The following is an 18,581-nucleotide window of genomic DNA, read 5'->3' on the forward strand; positions in this document are numbered from 1 at the left end:
TCTAACTGGGTTCTCCTTGTCCATGCAGCATCCCCAGTAACTTTGAGAAATGAACTTTCTTTTATTTTGGGGGGATTATTTAAAATTTTATCTATAATCATCACTATCATCAATCTATCCATCATCATCTATCAATCCATATATCATCAGTTATCTCTATCTAATCTATCCATCATTTATCTCTATCTACATCTAAATATCTATCTCCTAGTTTTATTGAGAAATGTTTGACATACAGCATTGCCTATGTTTAATGTGTCCAGCATAATAATTTGACCTACATACATCATGAAATGATGACTACAATAGATTTAGTGAATATCCATCATCTTCTATAGATACAGAAGAAAAGAAACAGAAAAAAAGTATTGTCTTTCCTTGTGATGAGAACTCTTAGGATTTATTCTCTTAATAACGTTCATATATAACAAATGAGAGTGTTAATTATATTAATCATGTTGTAGTGACATCTGTAGCACTTACTTATCTTGTAACTGGAAGTTTGTACCTGTTGGCCGCCTTCATTCCGTTTCCCTCCTCCCCAACCCCTGCCTCTGGTAATGACAGATCTGATCTCTTTTTTCTCCTAGTTTGTTTGTCTTTCGAAGTATAATTGACCTACAACACCATGTTAGTTCCTGGTATCAGTTCAGTTCAGTTCAGTCACTCAGTCGTGTCCGACTCTCCGCGACCCCATGAACCACAGCACACCAGGCCTCCCTGTCCATCACCAACTCCCGGAGTTCACTCAAACTCATGTCCACAGAGTCGGTGATGCCATCCAGCCATCTCATTCTCCGTCGTCCCCTTCTCCTCCCGCCCCCAACCTTTCCCAGCATCAGAGTCTTTTCCAGTGAGTCAACTCGTCGCATGAGGTGGCCAAAGGACTGCAGTTTCAGCTTTAGCATCAGTCCCTCCAATGAACATCCAGGATTGATCTCCTTTAGAATGGACTGGTTGGATCTCCTTGTAGTATAAGGGACTCTCAAGAGTCTTCTCCAACACCACAGTTCAAAAGCAATACAGTAATTCAAAATTTCTATATATTACAAAATGATCACCATGGTAAGTCTTGTTATAGTGTGGGGAATATGCTGCTGCTGCTGCTAAGTCACTTCAGTCGTGTCCGACTCTGTGTGACCCCACACACGGAAGCCCACCAGGCTCCCGTCCCTGGGATTCTCCAGGCAAGAACACTGGAGTGGGCCGCCATTTCCTTCTCCAATGTGTGAAAGTGAAAGTGAAGTCGCTCAGTCGTGTCCGACCCCTAGCGACCCCACGGACTGCAGCCCACCAGGCTCCTCCATCCATGGGATTTTCTAGGCAAGAGTACTGGAGTGGCTTGCCATTGCCTTCTCCGGTGGGGAATATAGTCAATAATAATATGATATCTTTGTACGGTGACAGATGGTAACTGGAGAAATGAACTTTGAGATCAAAACCCTCATTGGCTTTCCACTGAACTTGGTATACAATCCACCTTGCACCTAGGCCCGTGGGTCTGGAATTCTGCCCTCAGCTGTCCCTTCAGCTGCCTGAGCCACTTGCCCCATTGTTACCATATGTCACCTTCGAGAAGACACCAGAAAAGAGACCCAGAGAAGTACCTGGCTTGACTTAGATGGTTTTGGATCCTGTTGTTAGGTATTGGTATTTGACTCTTATGCTTTTACGTCTCTTTGCATAGATGGTGTAGAAGGACTGCATTTTGTGGCCTGAGGGTCTGTACATGTAGACCAAATTTGTGTTTGTACTCTCAATACAGAAAATGAGTGAAAAATGTTAATACACTAGTGGATTTATTTTTATTTTCTGACGTAGCTCGTATCAGGGCTGAAAACCTCAAGTTGTGTCCAGACAGTAGGATGTTTTTATTATATTACATTTTCAGTGCTCCATTTTTTTTTCTAATAAACCTGTTAAACAAAACAAAACAAAAATCCCCTTCCTACCTCTATGCTGTTGTCCTTGCCATCCTCCTCCTCTCTCCTCACACCTGCAAGTTCTTTCCTTGGACACTTGAGTTGTGGGCTCCCCAATCCTGGACAGTGGAGGGCAAGGCTGTTGAATGAGGCTTATGGTGAGCGGGTCAAGGAGGGGTTTCTTTCTTTCTGTTGGGGCCAAGTGGCTGTGGTTGAATATATGTAAATTGTGCGTACAACTCATGGTGCATAATTTATGGAAATGTGCATACAGCATATCCCACTCACGCTGAAACCAGCAGGCAGTGTTCAGGGTGAATATGGTGTAATGTGCTTTTATGGTAACGTGCAGATGGTGTAATTAACCAGCTTTCTCATAGCTCACCTGTCGTCTTCGCTTCTTTGTTCCAACTCAGGAGGCAACCTTTCCAAACAAGACTGGACCATCCAGTGGCCCACCACGGAGACGGGGAAGGAGAACAACCCCGTGTGCCCCCCGGAGCCGACCCCGTGGATCCGCACCCACCTCTCCCAGAGCCCCAGGGTCCAGTCCAAGTGCGTCCAGCACTACTGTCACGCCAGCCCCACCCTGGGGGCCCCCGTGTACACCCACGTGGACAGGCTCACCGTGGACGCCTACCCGGGCCTGTGCCCTCCCCCGCCGCTGGAGTCAGGGCACCGGTCCCTGCCCCCGTCGCCCCGGCAGCGGCACGCGGTCCGCACCCCGCCGCGCACCCCCAACATCGTCACCACCGTGACCCCGCCGGGCACGCCGCCCATGAGGAGGAAGAACAAACTGAAGCCCCCGGGGACCCCGCCGCCCTCCTCCCGGAAGCTGATCCACCTGATCCCAGGTTTCACGGCCCTGCATCGGAGCAAATCTCACGAATTCCAGCTGGGTCACCGCGTAGACGAGGCCCACACGCCCAAGTGAGTGCATTTGGTGGGGGCCCCCGGGGGTGGCTGAGCCTCCCAGTCAGCCAAGCCACATATCGGCTGTATTCCCCTCCTCCTGTTGAAGGAAAGGTGGATTTTCTCTAATGGCTGGGCTGGAAAATGAATAGAAAAGAATTTCCCAGGAATGACCTCTTTTTATGCTATTCATGCTCTAAAGTCAGATTTGGAAAACTGCAGCCCAGGAGCCAATTCTGAATTTATTGCGCCACATCCAGGTTCATTCCCTCCTGTTTCGTCTGTGATTGCTTTCCTGCTGCGATGGGTGAGTCGCGTGTGGCCCACGGAGGTGACATCTTTACCCTCCAGCCCTTTTGAACGGAACTCTTGCCAGTCCCTGCAGCCTCTCCTCGTGCTGCCCCTAGAAACAGGATGCCAGCTGCACATGCGCCCTCATGCTTTCTGGTAGCTGCCTGAAAAAAGAGTGAAAGGAAACAAGTGTTATTAGTTTCCAAAATATGTCATTTAACCCAATCTATCAAAACATGATCATTTCAGCACAGAATCAGTGTAAAATATTACTTTGGAAATATTTTTTTTTCTTTTCTCCTTATTAAGTTTTTGAAATCTGGAGAGTATTTTGCGCCTCCAGCTCATCTCAGTTGGTACTGGCCATGTTCCAAGTGTGGCCATGTTCCACCTGTGTGGTGGCCTCTGTGCTGGGCAGTGCAGCTCTGATAGACTCTATGCGTAGGACTTGCTCCGAAAGTGGATGTGTTGTATGCCTGGCTCCGGTCTGGAAGGGTCTTGCTGCCAGCACACAGTATCTGTGGCTAGTGCTGGCTAATGAGAGAAATGGGACAACTCTCTGCAGGATCCCTCAGAGGCTGACTCTGACCTGGGTCCCTTGTAGACTTTGAGGTTCTCTGTGTATTAGAAATGGAAGAAATGCTAAACAGAATCACAAAAGTGGGTAGCATGTTTTAAATATTTACATTTAACAAAATTGCATCTGCGGCATAGAAGATTAAGTGGTTATGTATAAGTCTGTTAGGAGTTATGGGAACAAGTCTACATTTGGGGATTGTTGTTTATGAGAGGTGTGGATGGTGGTTCTGGGAACTCTGATGTGGGGGAGCACTGGGGAATGTTTCATTGTGTTTCCATCTCAACAGTTTAGCGGTTGTTTCATGAGCTTACATTACCATGCATCCTGTGATAAAAGTTTAAAAATGTGCATCTTAGAATTGATGAGATGGGGTAGGTTCTAGGCTCTGGGGTGGTTGGCAGGGGTGTAATGGAAAGGAAGAAGTGACATAGCCTTTGGTCCTGTGAAGATCGACATTAATCAAATAACCACACATAGGTGTTATACTCTTATGTCCAGTAATTACAAACAGCATTACAGGCCATCAGGAGAAAGTGTAGGAAGCTGTCAGAGCTTATAACCAGATGTACCTGATTGAGTTTGCGCTGGCAGGGAGGTAAGTGGTGGGGTGGGGGCGGCATGGGGGTGGGGAGGGGGACTGGGGAGCCTTCCAAAGGACTGTTTAGACTGAAGACTAACTGGGGATTAAGATGGTGGAAGGGGTGGGAGGTGTTCCAGGAAGGGAGTGTGAGTGTGACCCTCTAGAGAACTCAACTAGAAGGCCTCTGTGGCTAAGGGAGCAAAAAGGTGATGCAAGAAGAGACTCATAGCTTGGACAGGTGGCAGCACTGTTCACAACAGCCAAAACGTGGAAACAACCCAACTGTCCATCAGCATGTGAAGGGATGAACGCAGTGTGGTCCATACAACGAAATATTATTCAGCCATAAAAAGGGACGAAATTCTGACACCTGCTCCAACAAGGGTGAACCTTGAAAATGTTATGCTAAGTGGAATAAGCCAGGCACAAAAGGACAACTATGGTATGATTCTACTGATGTGAGATGCCTCAGTTCAGTTCAGTTCAGTCGCTCAGTTGTGTCCGACTCTCCATGACCCCATGAATCACAGCACGCCAGGCCTCCCTGTCCATCACCAACTCCCGGAGTTCACTCAAACTCATGTCCGTCGAATCGGTGATGCCATCCAGCCATCTCATTCTCTGTCGTCCCCTTCTCCTCCCGCCCCCAATCCCTCCCAGCATCAGAGTCTTTTCCAGTGAGTCAACTCTTCACATGAGGTGGCCAAACTATTGGAGTTTCAGCTTTAGCATCAGTCCTTCCAATGAACACTCAGGACTGATCTCCTTTAGAATGGACTGGTTGGATCTCCTTGCCATCCAAGGGACTCTCAAGAGTCTTCTTCAGCACCACAGTTCAAAAGCATCAATTCTTTGGCGATCAGCTTTCTTCACAGTCCAACTCGCACATCCATACATGCCCACGGGAAAAACCATAGCCTTGACTAGACGGACCTTGGTTGGCAAAGTAATGTCTCTGCTTTTTAATATGCTATCTAGGTTGGTCATAACTTTCCTTCCAAGGAGTAAGCGTCTTTTAATTTCATGGCTGCAATCAGCATCCAAAGTGATTTTGGAGCCCCCCAAAATAGTCTGACACTGTTTCCACTGTTTCCCCATCTATTTCCCATGAAGTGATGGGACCAGATGCCATGATCTTTGTTTTCTGAATGTTGAGCTTCAAACCAACCTTTTCACTCTCCTCTTTCACTTTCATCAAGAGGCTTTTAGTTCCTCTTCACTTTCTGCCATAAGAGTGGTGTCATCTGCATATCTGAGGTGCCTAGAACAGGCCAATTCACACACAGAGAAAGAAGGATAGAGGTGGTCAGGGACTGAAGGAGAGAGATGAGGAGTTTGTGTTTACTGGGGACAGAGTTTCAGTTTGGGAAGTGGAAAATTCCTAGAGACAGAGTTATATATATGTATCTTACAACAATTACAAAAAACGAGTTAGGCAGGAAAGCAGGGCGTGGGCACGCTTTTTCTGTGAAGGGCCAGATAGTAAATGTTTTCAGCTTCACAGTCCAGGTGTTCTGCAGCATCCCTGCCATTGTAGCGAAAGCAGCCACAGACAGTAGCTGAGTAGGTGGACATGGTGATGTCCCAGTAAACTATGCTTATGAAAGCAGGTGCCTGGCTGTGTTTGGCTAGCCCTAACCCTCATCCTATGGGCTGTGGTATGCCCTAACAGAAGTCCAGTTGTAAACAGTGAGGGATTCTCCCTCCTGAGGCCTGAAAGGGAAGCCCTTGAAGTGATTTAAGTGGAAGACATGATTGCATCTGATTTTAGGAAGGTTAGCAAGCTTCTGTGTCTGGATTGGAAACACTCTGTTTCACCAGACCTATTTGGGACATCAGAGACCGAGGCAGAGGGCTGATGCTTTTCTGATTGGAGGTTGGCTTGACTTTTATGATCCTGAGGGACTGGGAGTGCTGCTGAGACCTCAGGGTGAGGGCGTGGGGAGGGTTTCAGGAATGCAGGCTAGCACTGTGGAAGATGGGAGAGGCATTTCAGGTTTGCTGGCCATGGTGTCCCCAGATTATGCATCTTTCACACCCCTCCCTGTGGTGACCACAGAGCGAGGTGGAATTTAGCCAGGAGGAGAGCGTGGCTGGACAGACACACCATCTTCTAATCTATGAGGTGGGGGCAAAGTGAGAGAGGCTGCCCTTTGCCTGTTTGTTTTTTTCCCTAGCCTTATTGAGATGTAATTGACAAATAACACTCTGTAAGTTCAAGGTGTGCCATGTGATGACTTAGTACACACACATATTGGGAAATGATTACTACAATAAGGTTATTTAACACATCCATCACCTCGCATAATTACCTTTTGTGTGTGTGCAGTGAGAGCAGTTAAGATTTGCTCTCTTAGCAACTTTCAAGTACTAACAATACATATTGTTAAACATCAACACACAGTACATTAGATTCCCCAGTACCTATTCTTACACCTGGAAGTCGGTACTGTTGGACCAGCATCTCCCCATTTCTCTCACCCCCTTGCTCTTGGCAACCACCATTCTACTGTTTCTGTGAATTCAGTGGTTTTGGATTCCCCATGTAACTGAAACCATAGTATTTGTCTTGCTCTGACTTATTTCCCTTAGCCTAATGCTGTCACGGTCAATCCACGTTGTTGCAAATGGCAGGATGTTTTCTTTTCTGTGGTTGAGTAATATTCCATTGTGTGTGTTATATATATGTATATATGCCATATTTTCTTTATCTATTCGTCCATTGGTGTGCATTTAGGTTGCTTCCATGTCTTGGCTATTGTGAATGATGCTTCAGTGAACATGGGGGTGCAGCTGTCTCTTTGAGGTGATAATTTCATCTTCTTTGGATGTATACCCCAAAGTGGGACTGCTGGGTTGTATGGTGGTTCTGTTTTTAGGAATCTCCATACTGTTTTCCATGGTGGCTGCACTGTTTACGTTCTTACCAACAGTGCCTAAGGGTTCCCTTTGCTCCACCTCTTCACCCGCACTTGGTATCTCTTGTCTTTTAGCCACTCTAACAGGTGTGGAGTGATGATGTCTCATTGTGGTTTTGCATTTCCTTGATGATTAGTGATACTGAACCCTTTTTCATGTAAACGTTGACCTTTTGTAAATTTGTAAATCTTCTTTGAAAAAATGTCTACTCAGGTATTTTGCCCATGTTTTAATTGGATCTTTTTTTTTTTTTTGCTATTGAGTTGTAGGAGTTCTTCATGTAGTTTGGATATTAACCCCTTACCAGAAATATGATTAGAACCATTCTGTAGGTTGTCTTCTTATTTTTGTTTCTTTTGCTTCTGAGTTTGATATAGTCCCACTTACTTTTCCTTTTGTTTCTTGTGGTTTTGGTGTCATACTCAAAAAATCATTGTCAAGACCAGTATTAAGGAGCTTATTTTTTGGTCTATTTTTTACACTGAAGTATAGTTGCTGTACAACATTGTATATTACAGGTGTATACTATAAAGATTCACAATTTTTAAAAGTTATGCTTCATTTATAGTTATTAGAAAATATTGGCTATATTCCCCATGTTGTGCAACATATCCTTGTAGTTAATTTTATACCTAATAGTTTCTACCTCCTAACCCCCTACCCCTCCATTGTCCCTCCCTCCTTCCCTCTCCTCAGTGGTAGCCACTAATTGGTTTTCTATGTCTGTGAGTCTGCTGTTTTGTTATAGTCACTATTTGTTGTTGTTTTACGTTCTGCATATAAGTGATATCATGCAGTGTTTAATTTTCTCTGACTTATTTCACTTTAGCATAATGCCTTCCAAGTTCATCCATGTTGCTGCTGCTGCTGCTAAGTCGCTTCAGTCGTGTCCAACTCTGTGCGACCCCATAGATGGCAGCACATCAGGCTCCCCCATCCCTAGGATTCTCCAGGCAAGAACACTGGAGTGGGTTGCCATTCCCTTCTCCAATGCATGAAAGTGAAAAGTGAAAGTGAGGTCGCTCAGTCGTGTCTGACTCCTAGTGACCCCATGGACTACAGCCCACCAGGCTCCTCCAGCCATGGGATTTTCCAGGCGAGAGTAGTGGAGTGGGGTGCCATTTCCTTCTTCAATCCATGTTGCAGCTAATGGCACAGTTTTGTTCTTTTTCATGGCAGAGCAGCATTCCATTGTGTACATACACCACATCTTCTTCATCCTTTCATCTGTTGATGGACACCTAGGTTGCTTCCATATCTCGGCAGTTGTAAATATTGTTTCTATCAACACTGGGGTGTATGTATCTTTTTGAATTAGTGTTTTTTATTTTTTTGGATATATACCCAGGAGTGGGCTTCCCTGGTGGCTCAGTTGGTAAAGAATCTTCCTGCAGTGCAGGAGACCCAGGGTCAGTCTCTGGGTTGGGAAGATTCCCTTGAGAAGGGAATGGCTACCCACTCCAGTTTTCTTGCCTGGAGAATCCCATGGACAGAGGAGCCTGGTGGGCTACAATCCATGGGGTCACAAAGAGTTCGACACAATTGGACGACTAACACACACCAGGAATGGAACTGCTGAGTCACATGGTAGTTATCTTTTTAGTTTTTTGAGAATCCTTCATACTGTTTTCTGTAGTGGTTGTTCCAATTTACATTCCCACCAACACTGTATGAGGGTTCACTTTTCTCAAGGAGCTTATTTTAATGGACTGTGACCAGCGTTAAGAATATGAAATAGACTATCCCAGGCTCAATTATGTTGGAATGCATTGCCTTTAGTGAGGCTAAGTTTTAGTATTGCTTTGTGAAACTTGTGTCTGATATACAGTCATCCCTCTGTATCTATAGAGGATGGGTTCTGAGACCTGTTGAGGAAGTCCCAGAGTTGGCCCTTCACTTCCATGGTTCCAACCACAGTTTATGTGTGATTTATTGAAAAAAAGTGTGTAAGTGGCCCATGCAGTTCAAACCCGTATTGTTCAAGTGTCAACTATATACAGATTTTTCTCTCTGGGGGTTCTCCTTGCTCTGGACAGCTTTGGTTTGGGGATAAACCCCACCAGGGAGCAGGTGAGAAGGTTTGAGAAGGTGGCCTTTCATCCTGTGGAATGTGGCCAGAGGCACATCCAGAATCTCTCAACTCATCCTGGTTTCAGTTAGTCTGTTTAGCATCTGATTTCTTCTCTCCTTCTGTCTGGTAGCACTGCTGGGGATGGTTCTTTGCCGCCAACTTGACAGTTTTCAGCCTGCCTTTATTTCCTCTCATTGAGATGTGGGGTTTCAGAATGTCTTTCTCAACTTTTTAGAGGTCTTTCTAAACAGAACTGAATCTTTCAAAACCATCATTTCCTATGAGTTTTTCGGCACCAATACCCTGCTAGGTTGTGGGTTGGAGGAAGGCTGTGTTTGTGACCATTTATCCTGGGCACTCTCAGGCATACCCACAGTGGTGTTTAGCAGAGATCTGTTGGGGTTCAGTCTTGTCCCCAGTAGTATCCTATGGGCATTTGTAGGAAAAGCACGGCAAGAAAACAAGAATATATTTGCAGTGGTACGTCTCTCATCACTGGAAGCCTTGCAGCCCAGGTATATATACTGATCACAACTGTTGTGATCAGTCTTGGCCAAAATTGTTTCTCCCGCTTTATATGCATTCTCAAAGATGTTTTTACTTTCTTCTTTTCCTTTTTCCTTTTCTTTTGTGTTTGAGTTTATGAGTGTGATTTTACTCCTCCGACATTACTAAAACACACACACATACACATACACAGAGGGGGAAAAACTATTTTTTTCCTCTGGTAAAGTAATACCTGATTACTGTGGAAATTGAGACAACACAGGAAATATGATGACGACAGTGGAAAGTATATGCTACTCCTTTTGTTTTACACATGCACACACATACAACATGCATTCTCACAGGGGTGAAATCACTCCCAGTGGGGCACAGATTGACTTTTAGGAGAGCAAGGTGGGAAAAAAAATCCTTGATATAATCATTTGCAAATCTCCATAGGGCAATGTACATATAGATATTCAGTATATCTGTGGTATTCAAATTTCCTTGGGAGTTGGGAGTGATGATTATAAAAACCATCTATGTAGTTTCTTTAGGGGTCACTGAAAAAAAGTCTGGGAATTGCCAACATAGATCTGTGGATATACTCCTGTGGATAGAGTTAGGCATAAACATTGAGGGTTGTTAAGTCCCCCCAGCGTTCTTAGCAGTCTTTCTTTCTTCTCCATCAGCCTTCGTGGCCACACTTACATGAGTAAACTGGCACTGGTTCCTTATAGTCAGCTGTGTGAAAAGTTAAAAGGGAGCAACCTCAAAGACTCTGGTTGTCTTGGCCTTCAGCACATGGATTCCATGGTCATAGTGTTGGAAGAAAGAAAAACCTAACAGTTCTTAAGAGCGTGATGAGTTGTCTGTCTTTAATCCCCCCATTTGCCCCCCGTCACATAAATGACTTGCTTTCTCTTGTCAGAGCATCTGAAAGGGTAAACTGGATTTCTGTAAATTGAATCAGCTTTTAAATGCATAGGAGTAGCTCAGTATTAAAAAAGAATTCTATTGTAACCCTCTCCTCCTTTTGGCAAATTCCTTTTTAAAGGTAATTTCCAATTATAATTTTGTTTTAATTACACTGTTAATTCCCAAGTACAGCTTCATTTAGAAAGTAAAAGCAATATAAAATGTAAACCATCCAAGGTCAGAGTCCCCTTCCCCTTGCTGTAGAGAACACCTAGAGCTTCTCTTAATAAGAGCCCTTGTGTGTATGTGTTGTGTTTGTGTGCACCTGTAATATCTCTACTTCCCTCTCTTTATAATTGGAACCACACTCTATGGCTTTTCCACTGTGACTTGCCTTAATTAGTCCTGCATAAATATAAACATCCCGCTTATGACATTCTCACACCTTATCTCTTTTAGAAATTCCTTTGTCTCCCCAAAGCTCATCTAGAACATTGTTCCTATCTCTGCTTTCAGCCCTCTGTATCGTTTCTGTATGAGCATAATTCCCCTCTGCCCTTCTGGGACAGAGTTTGAAAACCTCAGCTGACCTGGGAGCAAGGAGAACAGGCTGGATGAAGCCCACACTCGGTCCTCATTCTGGCCCTTCGCTCCAGTGAGCTCACATTTCTGTATCTGAGATCTATGCCGTTTGTAGTTCGTATGAGAACAGACTCTTCTTGACAGATTCCTTATGTAAATAATACTTCAAGGGGGCTCTCTTCATTTATTTTAGAAAACTAATTATGGGCAAGCACTTAGACTCTCTGACACACACCTACAGATCATTGTGCTAATTATTACGACACTCACTAATATATTTATAAGGGCAAGAGTGAGTGATTAGTTTATATACTATAGCATATTCATTAAAATAGGAAGGCTTCTGCTAGGCTCATGCATGGGATTCTTTTAGGTCTAACTAAGCATTCAGACACACAAGATTACTACTAATCACACTTGGCATCCAGTTGATGCCAGGTAGCAACAGGCATCTCTTCCGTGGGTCCCTGGGGGCTGCTCTTCCTTGCCTTCACCTCCAAGTGGTGGTTCAAGTGCAAGGTGGTGAAATACACATTAAGCCGGTGTGGGAACCATCCTGGCTTAGGGCACAAGAACTCTGATAAAAACCCCATCAGCATAGCTGCTTGGGTCTCCATAGGGGACGTGCCCAGCTGGAACAGTCGTGCTGCTCCAGGATCCCCGGAGGCTGTGGATTCCTCATCAGGTATTTCAGGTTCACACCAAGAACTCCCAGTCTGTGTGCAGTTTACCCATCAGAGCCCAGTTCTGCCACTAGCAACGGGGTCTACTGACAGAGTCGACATTCCCCCTTGAGATTCAAAGGTTTAGGGCTAGAAAGTCAACCCAAGGTCATATTCCCATCTGCAGAAGATGAAAAGGTTGAGTTCACCCTTCACCAACAGCTTCTCTTGAAAAATCTTGTCATTTTTAAATGCCTCTGATTCACAGTGAATTTCTTTTTTGAATCAGTGAGGTCTTTAGTAAGGTCTTTTATAATTCATATAATAATATATAACATGTATACATTATATACGGTCCCATCATTTCATGGCAAATGGATGGGGAAACAGTGGCTGACTTTGTTTTTTTGGGCTCTAAAATCACTGCAGATGGTGATTGCAGCTGTGAAATTAAAAGATGCTTACTCCTTGGAATGAAAGTTATGACCAACCTAGACAGCATATTAAAAAGCAGAGACATTACTTTGTCAACAAAGGTCCATCTAGTCAAGGCTATGGCTTTTCCAGTAGTCATATATGGATGTGACAGTTGGACTATAAGGAAAGCTGAGCACTGAAGAATTGATGCTTTTGATGTGTGGTGTTGGAGAAGACTCTTGCAAGTCCCTTGGACTGCAAGGAGATCCAACCAGTCCATCCTAAAGGAGATCAGTCCTGGCTGTTCATTGGAAGGACTGATGTTGAAGCTGAAACTCCAATATTTTGGCCACCTGATGCGAAGAGCTGACTCATTGGAAAAGACCCTGATGCTGGGAAAGATTGAGGGCAGGAAGAGAAGGGGATGACAGAGGATGAGATGGTTGGATGGCATCACTGACTCAATGGACATGAGTTTGAGTGAACTCTGGGAGTTGGTGATGGACAGGGAGGCCTGGCGTGCTGTGGTTCATGGGGTCGCAAAGAGTCGGACACGACTGAGTGACTGAACTGAACTGATACATTATATATAACATTATTATAATTATTTGCCATAAAATATATGCTTATTAGTTTTTTTTTGGTTAAACATTGTCATTGCTTTGCATAAGAAAGTTACGTTCTCAGCTGAGACTTCCCATTCACCCTTGACCCATGCCCTCTGGTCTGGATGCCAGGCCGTCCTCCCTAGGGCTGGAGAAAGAGTAGGCTTACTCTCATGGACGCCTTTCCCTTCCCTCAAGCTGCTGAAACTTGCAGTCCTGTGATAACTCCAGTGAAAGTCATTTAGAATAAGTTTGGCTTTCCAGATATTAACAAGACTCTCTCTGTTTGCCCCAGAGGCTTATAAACACACCACAGTGAATTATCATTGCTACACTCCTATTGACATAGCAACCTAGAAGTTCCACAGTGAAAAATCAGCTGGACAACGTGCTGATTGTATTATGACATCTTGTGGTGAAGTGTGCTGTGGGTTGGGGAGCAGGTATTTTGTTTGAGGTGCCTTGTACAAGGAATAACTGAATTTATTATATGTGAGATTTGTTCTATGTAGAGTCATTCTGCTTCCCCAGCCCTGCCTGTCTCTTGTTATTTCTTTTTAAGAAGTTGAGAGTTTCCTCAGATCTCTCATAACAACTCCACCTGGGGTAGCTCCCAGTTTTAGAAGGAGCTCCCAGTTTTAGAAGCCCCAGGGCTTCCCAGGTGGTGCTAGTGGTAAAGAACCCAACTGCCAATGCAGGAGACATGGGTTCAATCCCTGGGTTGGGAAGATTCCCTGAAGGAGGGCATGCAACCCACTCCAGTATTCTTTCCTGGAGAAATCCCCATGGACAGAGGAGCTTGGTGAGCTGTAGTCCATAGGCTTGCCCAGAATTGGACACAGCTGAAGCGACTTAGCATGCGTGCATGGAACAACTGCGGTGTTGCTGCTGACTAGCTTGTGACTGTCCGGAGAAGGCAATGGCAAGCCACTCCAGTACTCTTGCCCGGAAAATCCCATGGATAGAGGAGCGTGGTAGGCTGCAGTCCGTGGGGTCACTAAGGGTCGGACACGACTGAGTGACTTCACTTTCACTTTTCACTTTCACACATTGGAGAAGGAAATGGCAACCCACTCCAGTGTTCTTGCCTGGAGAATCCCAGGGATGGGGGAGCCTGGTGGGCTTCCGTCTATGGGGTCACACAGAGTCGGACATGACTGAAGTGACTTAGCAGCAGCAGCAGCTTGTGACTGTCAGCAAGTCCCATAGGAGCTATTGCTTCCAGTGAAAGGAAGATATGTATGCCCACATCTCAGGATAGGTGAGGCCCTGCCCATCCCCCCCGGGTTGGATGTTACCTGCAGCTTTGGTGGACAGACCCTGTGCATACCTCTCACAGGTGTATCTCTGCCTGGGGGCCTTTTGGGCCCAGTGGTCAAATCCCTTATGATTATACAGTGGAAGTGAGAAACAGATTTAAGGGACTAGCTCTGATAGAATGCCTGATGAACTATGGACGGAGGTTCGTGACGTTGTACAGGAGACAGGGACCAAGACCATCCCCATGGAAAAGAAATGCAAAAAAGCAAAATGGCTGTCTGAGGAGGCCTTACAAATAGCTGTGAAAAGAAGAGAAGCGAAAAGCAAAGGAGAAAAGGAAAGATATAAGCATCTGAATGCAGAGTTCCAAAGAATAGCAAGGAGAGATAAGAAAGCCTTCCTCAGCGATCAGTGCAAAGAAATAGAGGAAAACAACAGAATAGGAAAAACAAGAGATCTCTTCAAGAAAATTAGAGATACCAGGGGAACATTTCATGCAAAGATGGGCTCGATAAAGGACAGAAATGGTATGGACCTACAGAAGCAGAAGATATTAAGAAGAGGTGGCAAGAATACACAGAACTGTACAAAAAAGATCTTCACGACCAAGATAATCACGATGGTGTGATCACTGACCTAGAGCCAGACATCTTGGAATGTGAAGTCAAGTGGGCCTTAGAAAGCATCACTACAATCAAAGCTAGTGGAGGTGATGGAATTCCAGTTGAGCTATTTCAAATCCTGAAAGATGATGCTGCAAAAGTGCTGCACTCAATATGCCAGCAAATTTGGAAAACTCAGCAGTGGCCACAGGACTGGAAAAGGTCAGTCTTCATTCCAATCCCAAAGAAAGGCAATGCCAAAGAATGCTCAAACTACTGCACAATTGCACTCATCTCACACGCTAGTAAAGTCATGCTCAAAATTCTTCAAGCCAGGCTTCAGCAATATGTGAACCGTGAACTTCCAGATGTTCAAGCAGGTTTTAGAAAAGGCAGAGGCACCAGAGATCAAATTGCCAACATCCGCTGGATCATGGAGAAAGCAAGAGAGTTCCAGATAAACATCTATTTCTGCTTCATTGACTATGCCAAAGCCTTTGACTGTGTGGATCACAAGAAACTGTGGAACATTCTGAAAGAGATGGGAATCCCAGACCACCTGACCTGCCTCTTGAGAAACCTGTATGCAGGTCAGGAAGCTACAGTTAGAACTGGACATGGAACAACAGACTGGTTCCAAATAGAAAAAGGAGTATGTCAAGGTTGTATATTGTCACCCTGCTTATTTAACTTATATGCAGAGTACATCATGAAGAACTCTGGGCTGGAAGAAGCACAAGCTGGAATCAAGATTGCCGGGAGAAATATCAATAACCTCTGATATGCAGATGACATCACCCTTATGGCAGAAAGTGAAGAGGAACTCAAAAGCCTCTTGATGAAAGTGAAAGAGGAGAGTGAAAAAGTTGGCTTGAAGCTCAACATTCAGAAAACAAAGATCATGGCATCTGGTCCCATCACTTCATGGGAAATAGATGGGGAAACAGTGGAAACAGTGTCAGACTTTATTCTTTTGGGCTCCAAAATCACTGCGGATGCTGATTGCAGCCATGAAATTAAAAGACGACGCTTACTCCTTGGAAGGAAAATTATGACCAACCTCAGTTCAGTTCAGTTCAGTTCAGTCGCTCAGTCGTGTCTGACTCTTTGCGACCCCATGAATCACAGCACGCCAGGCCTCCCTGTCCATCACCAACTCCCGGAGCTCACTCAAACACATGTCCGTCGAGTTGGTGTTGCCATCCAGCCATCTCATTCTCTGTCGTCCCCGTCTCCTCCCACCCCCAATCCCTCCCAGCATCAGACTCTTTTCCAGTGAGTCAACTCATCGCATGAGGTGGCCAAACTGATAGTATATTAAAAAGCAGAGACATTACTTTGCCAACCAAGGTCCATCTAGTCAAGGCTATGGTTTTTCCAGTGGTCATGTATGGATGTGAGAGTTGGACTGTGAAGAAAGCTGATCGCCGAAGAATTGATGCTTTTGAACTGTGGTGCTGGAGAAGACTCCTGAGAGTCCCTTGGACTGCAAGGAGATCCAACTTGTCCATTCTAAAGGAGATCGATCCTGGGTGTTCATTGGAAGGACTGATGCTAAAGCTAAAACTGCAATACTTTGGCCACCTCATGTGACGAGTTGACTCACTAGAAAAGACTCTCATGCTGGGAGGAATTGGGGGCGGGAGGAGATGGGGACGACAGAGAATGAGATGGCTGGATGGCATCACTGACTCAATGGACATGAGTTTGAGTGAACTCCGGGAGTTGGTGATGGACAGGGAGGCCTGGCGTGCTGTGATTCATAGGGTTGCAAAGAGTTGGACATGACTGAGTGACTGAACTCGACTGACTGAACTGGGCATGTCTTGCTTGAGCACAGGGCAGCCCATGCCTCCAGGAGCAAGCTTCAATCAGCAGGGGTGAGAGTTGGTGTGTAGATTTGTCCTCAGTGAGGCCATTCTGATGTGTTCTCTTGGAGGGTTCTGGGAGGGGCCACGCCCCATTTGCCCGTGGTGGTTCAGACCCATCATGACACATCTTCTGTAAGCTTCCTTCCTTCCCTGCCTCACCTCTCCTCTTCATCATGTTTCCGGGGCCACTTCCCAAGTATCCTACTTGTATTCCAGAACCTCCCTCAGGGTCTGATTTTGGGAGAAACGGAACTAGAACAGGAATAAAGGTAATCATTTATATAATCACATTAAGCTCTACACAGAGCTGTGTGGACACATTTCTACTTAAAAGATTTGCCAATTGGATGATTGTTATAATAATGCAAATTATAGCTGTCACATATTGTATATTGTATAGCTTACTGTATGCTGGCACTTTATGTGGTGTATTTTATTTAATCCTCAAACATTCCACTTTATAGGCAAGGAAATTGGCTTTAAGAGAGAATGTGCTGCCTCCAAACCCATTCAGACTAGTTAAGTACAGAATTGGGGTTCCTTCTAACCCAAAGTCCATGGTGCCATTGGGGGAAGGGGTGAGTAGGGGCCATGGGCCCTGGAGTCAAGGGCCCTGGTTAGCATTCTGACTTTACCACTTGTTGGCTGTGTGACCCTGGGTAAGTTGATTAGCCTTGATTTTTTTCATCTATGTAATGAGATTCATATGGTTCCTAGTTCATAGCATTGTTGAAAGAGTTAATATATGTCAAGTGCTTAGAACAGTGCCTGACCCTCAGCAGGGGCTAAATAAGTGCTCCTCATTGTCACTATTTAAAAAAAATACCAGAATCCATGATAATAACCTTGGTTATTTGTAGATTTCCTGCAGGGGAATAATCCATTAATAATACTGTGAGGCATAGAAAAGAGGATCTCATAGGACCCCTGCTGCTTTTAAGGAGCTTCAGTTCTAGTTTGTGACGACCAGCATATCGTTAAGGCCTAATCTTAATAATGTAAGGCAGCTCAAACACAAAAATAGATTTGGAAGTAGAGACAAAACTTAACTAATTTGTCACCCCTAGCCCCGGGCTCCAAGTGCTTCTGCACAGGGCAGCTGTGAGTGGCACATTGCCATGGCTTTCCTCTGTTCCTTCCCTTCTTGAGAGCTAAGTTAGAAAACTTTTCTGCTAGATCTTGGGCTTTCCATAAGCTGAGCTCTAGGCTGGTTCCACAAAGTTCATATCAGGCTTTAACTGGGGCACTGCTTTCCTTTTCTCCCATGTTGTGGGACATACAATGTGAGTGATACAGTCTTATGAGTCTACCAGCGCACCGTCTGTAACCCAGTTACAGGTGGGGTAGGTCGGCACCCAGAATGCTTGGATGCATGGGAAAAGCATCACTGTAAATTCAAGGAGGCAGAGAACTGACAATTACTGAATACATATATGGAGGGCCTGACACTCTGTGTGTGTGTGTGCATGTGTGTGTATACACACGCACTTAGTCGTTCAGTCGTGTCCAACTCTTTGAGACCCCGTGGACTATAGCTCAACAGGCTCCTCTGTCCATGGCATTCTCCAGCAAGAATATTGGAGTGAGTAGCCATTCTCTTCTCCAGGGAATCTTCCCGACCCAGGAATTGAATCCGAGTCTCTTGCATTACAGGCAGATTCTTTACTGTCTAGGCCACCAGGGAAGCCTGACAAACCACACGTGGTAGGGTAATCACTTCTCATTGTAAATAGGAGAGGTCGTCGTCTTTATCCCAATTTTACAGATTAGAAAACTGAGGTTCAGGGAGGCTGACCAGTGTTGCACAGTTTTGTATGCAGCAGAGGCAGGATGGGAACCCAGCCTGACACCAGAGCTCTTGTTACTGTGCCATGCTGGATGTGGCTTGCACTGAGCAGATGGT

The 18,581-nt window shown here is 45.0% G+C and overlaps 1 protein-coding gene across 1 annotated transcript in view; it reads left to right on the forward strand.

The window, feature by feature from the left end:
- KSR2 (kinase suppressor of ras 2) overlaps positions 1–18,581 on the forward strand; it is a 427,400-nt gene that overhangs the window by 163,314 nt on the left and 245,505 nt on the right. Inside the window, exon 4 of the mRNA XM_088827840.1 lies at positions 2,339–2,852. Within this exon, the coding sequence (XP_088683966.1) occupies positions 2,339–2,852 (514 nt within the window). The remainder of the gene's footprint in view (positions 1–2,338; positions 2,853–18,581) is intronic.

This window comes from Moschus berezovskii, chromosome 19, assembly GCF_049115385.1.
Source record: "Moschus berezovskii isolate FMDL1 chromosome 19, NW_MosBer_1.0, whole genome shotgun sequence".
NCBI classification, from domain to species: domain Eukaryota; kingdom Metazoa; phylum Chordata; class Mammalia; order Artiodactyla; family Moschidae; genus Moschus; species Moschus berezovskii.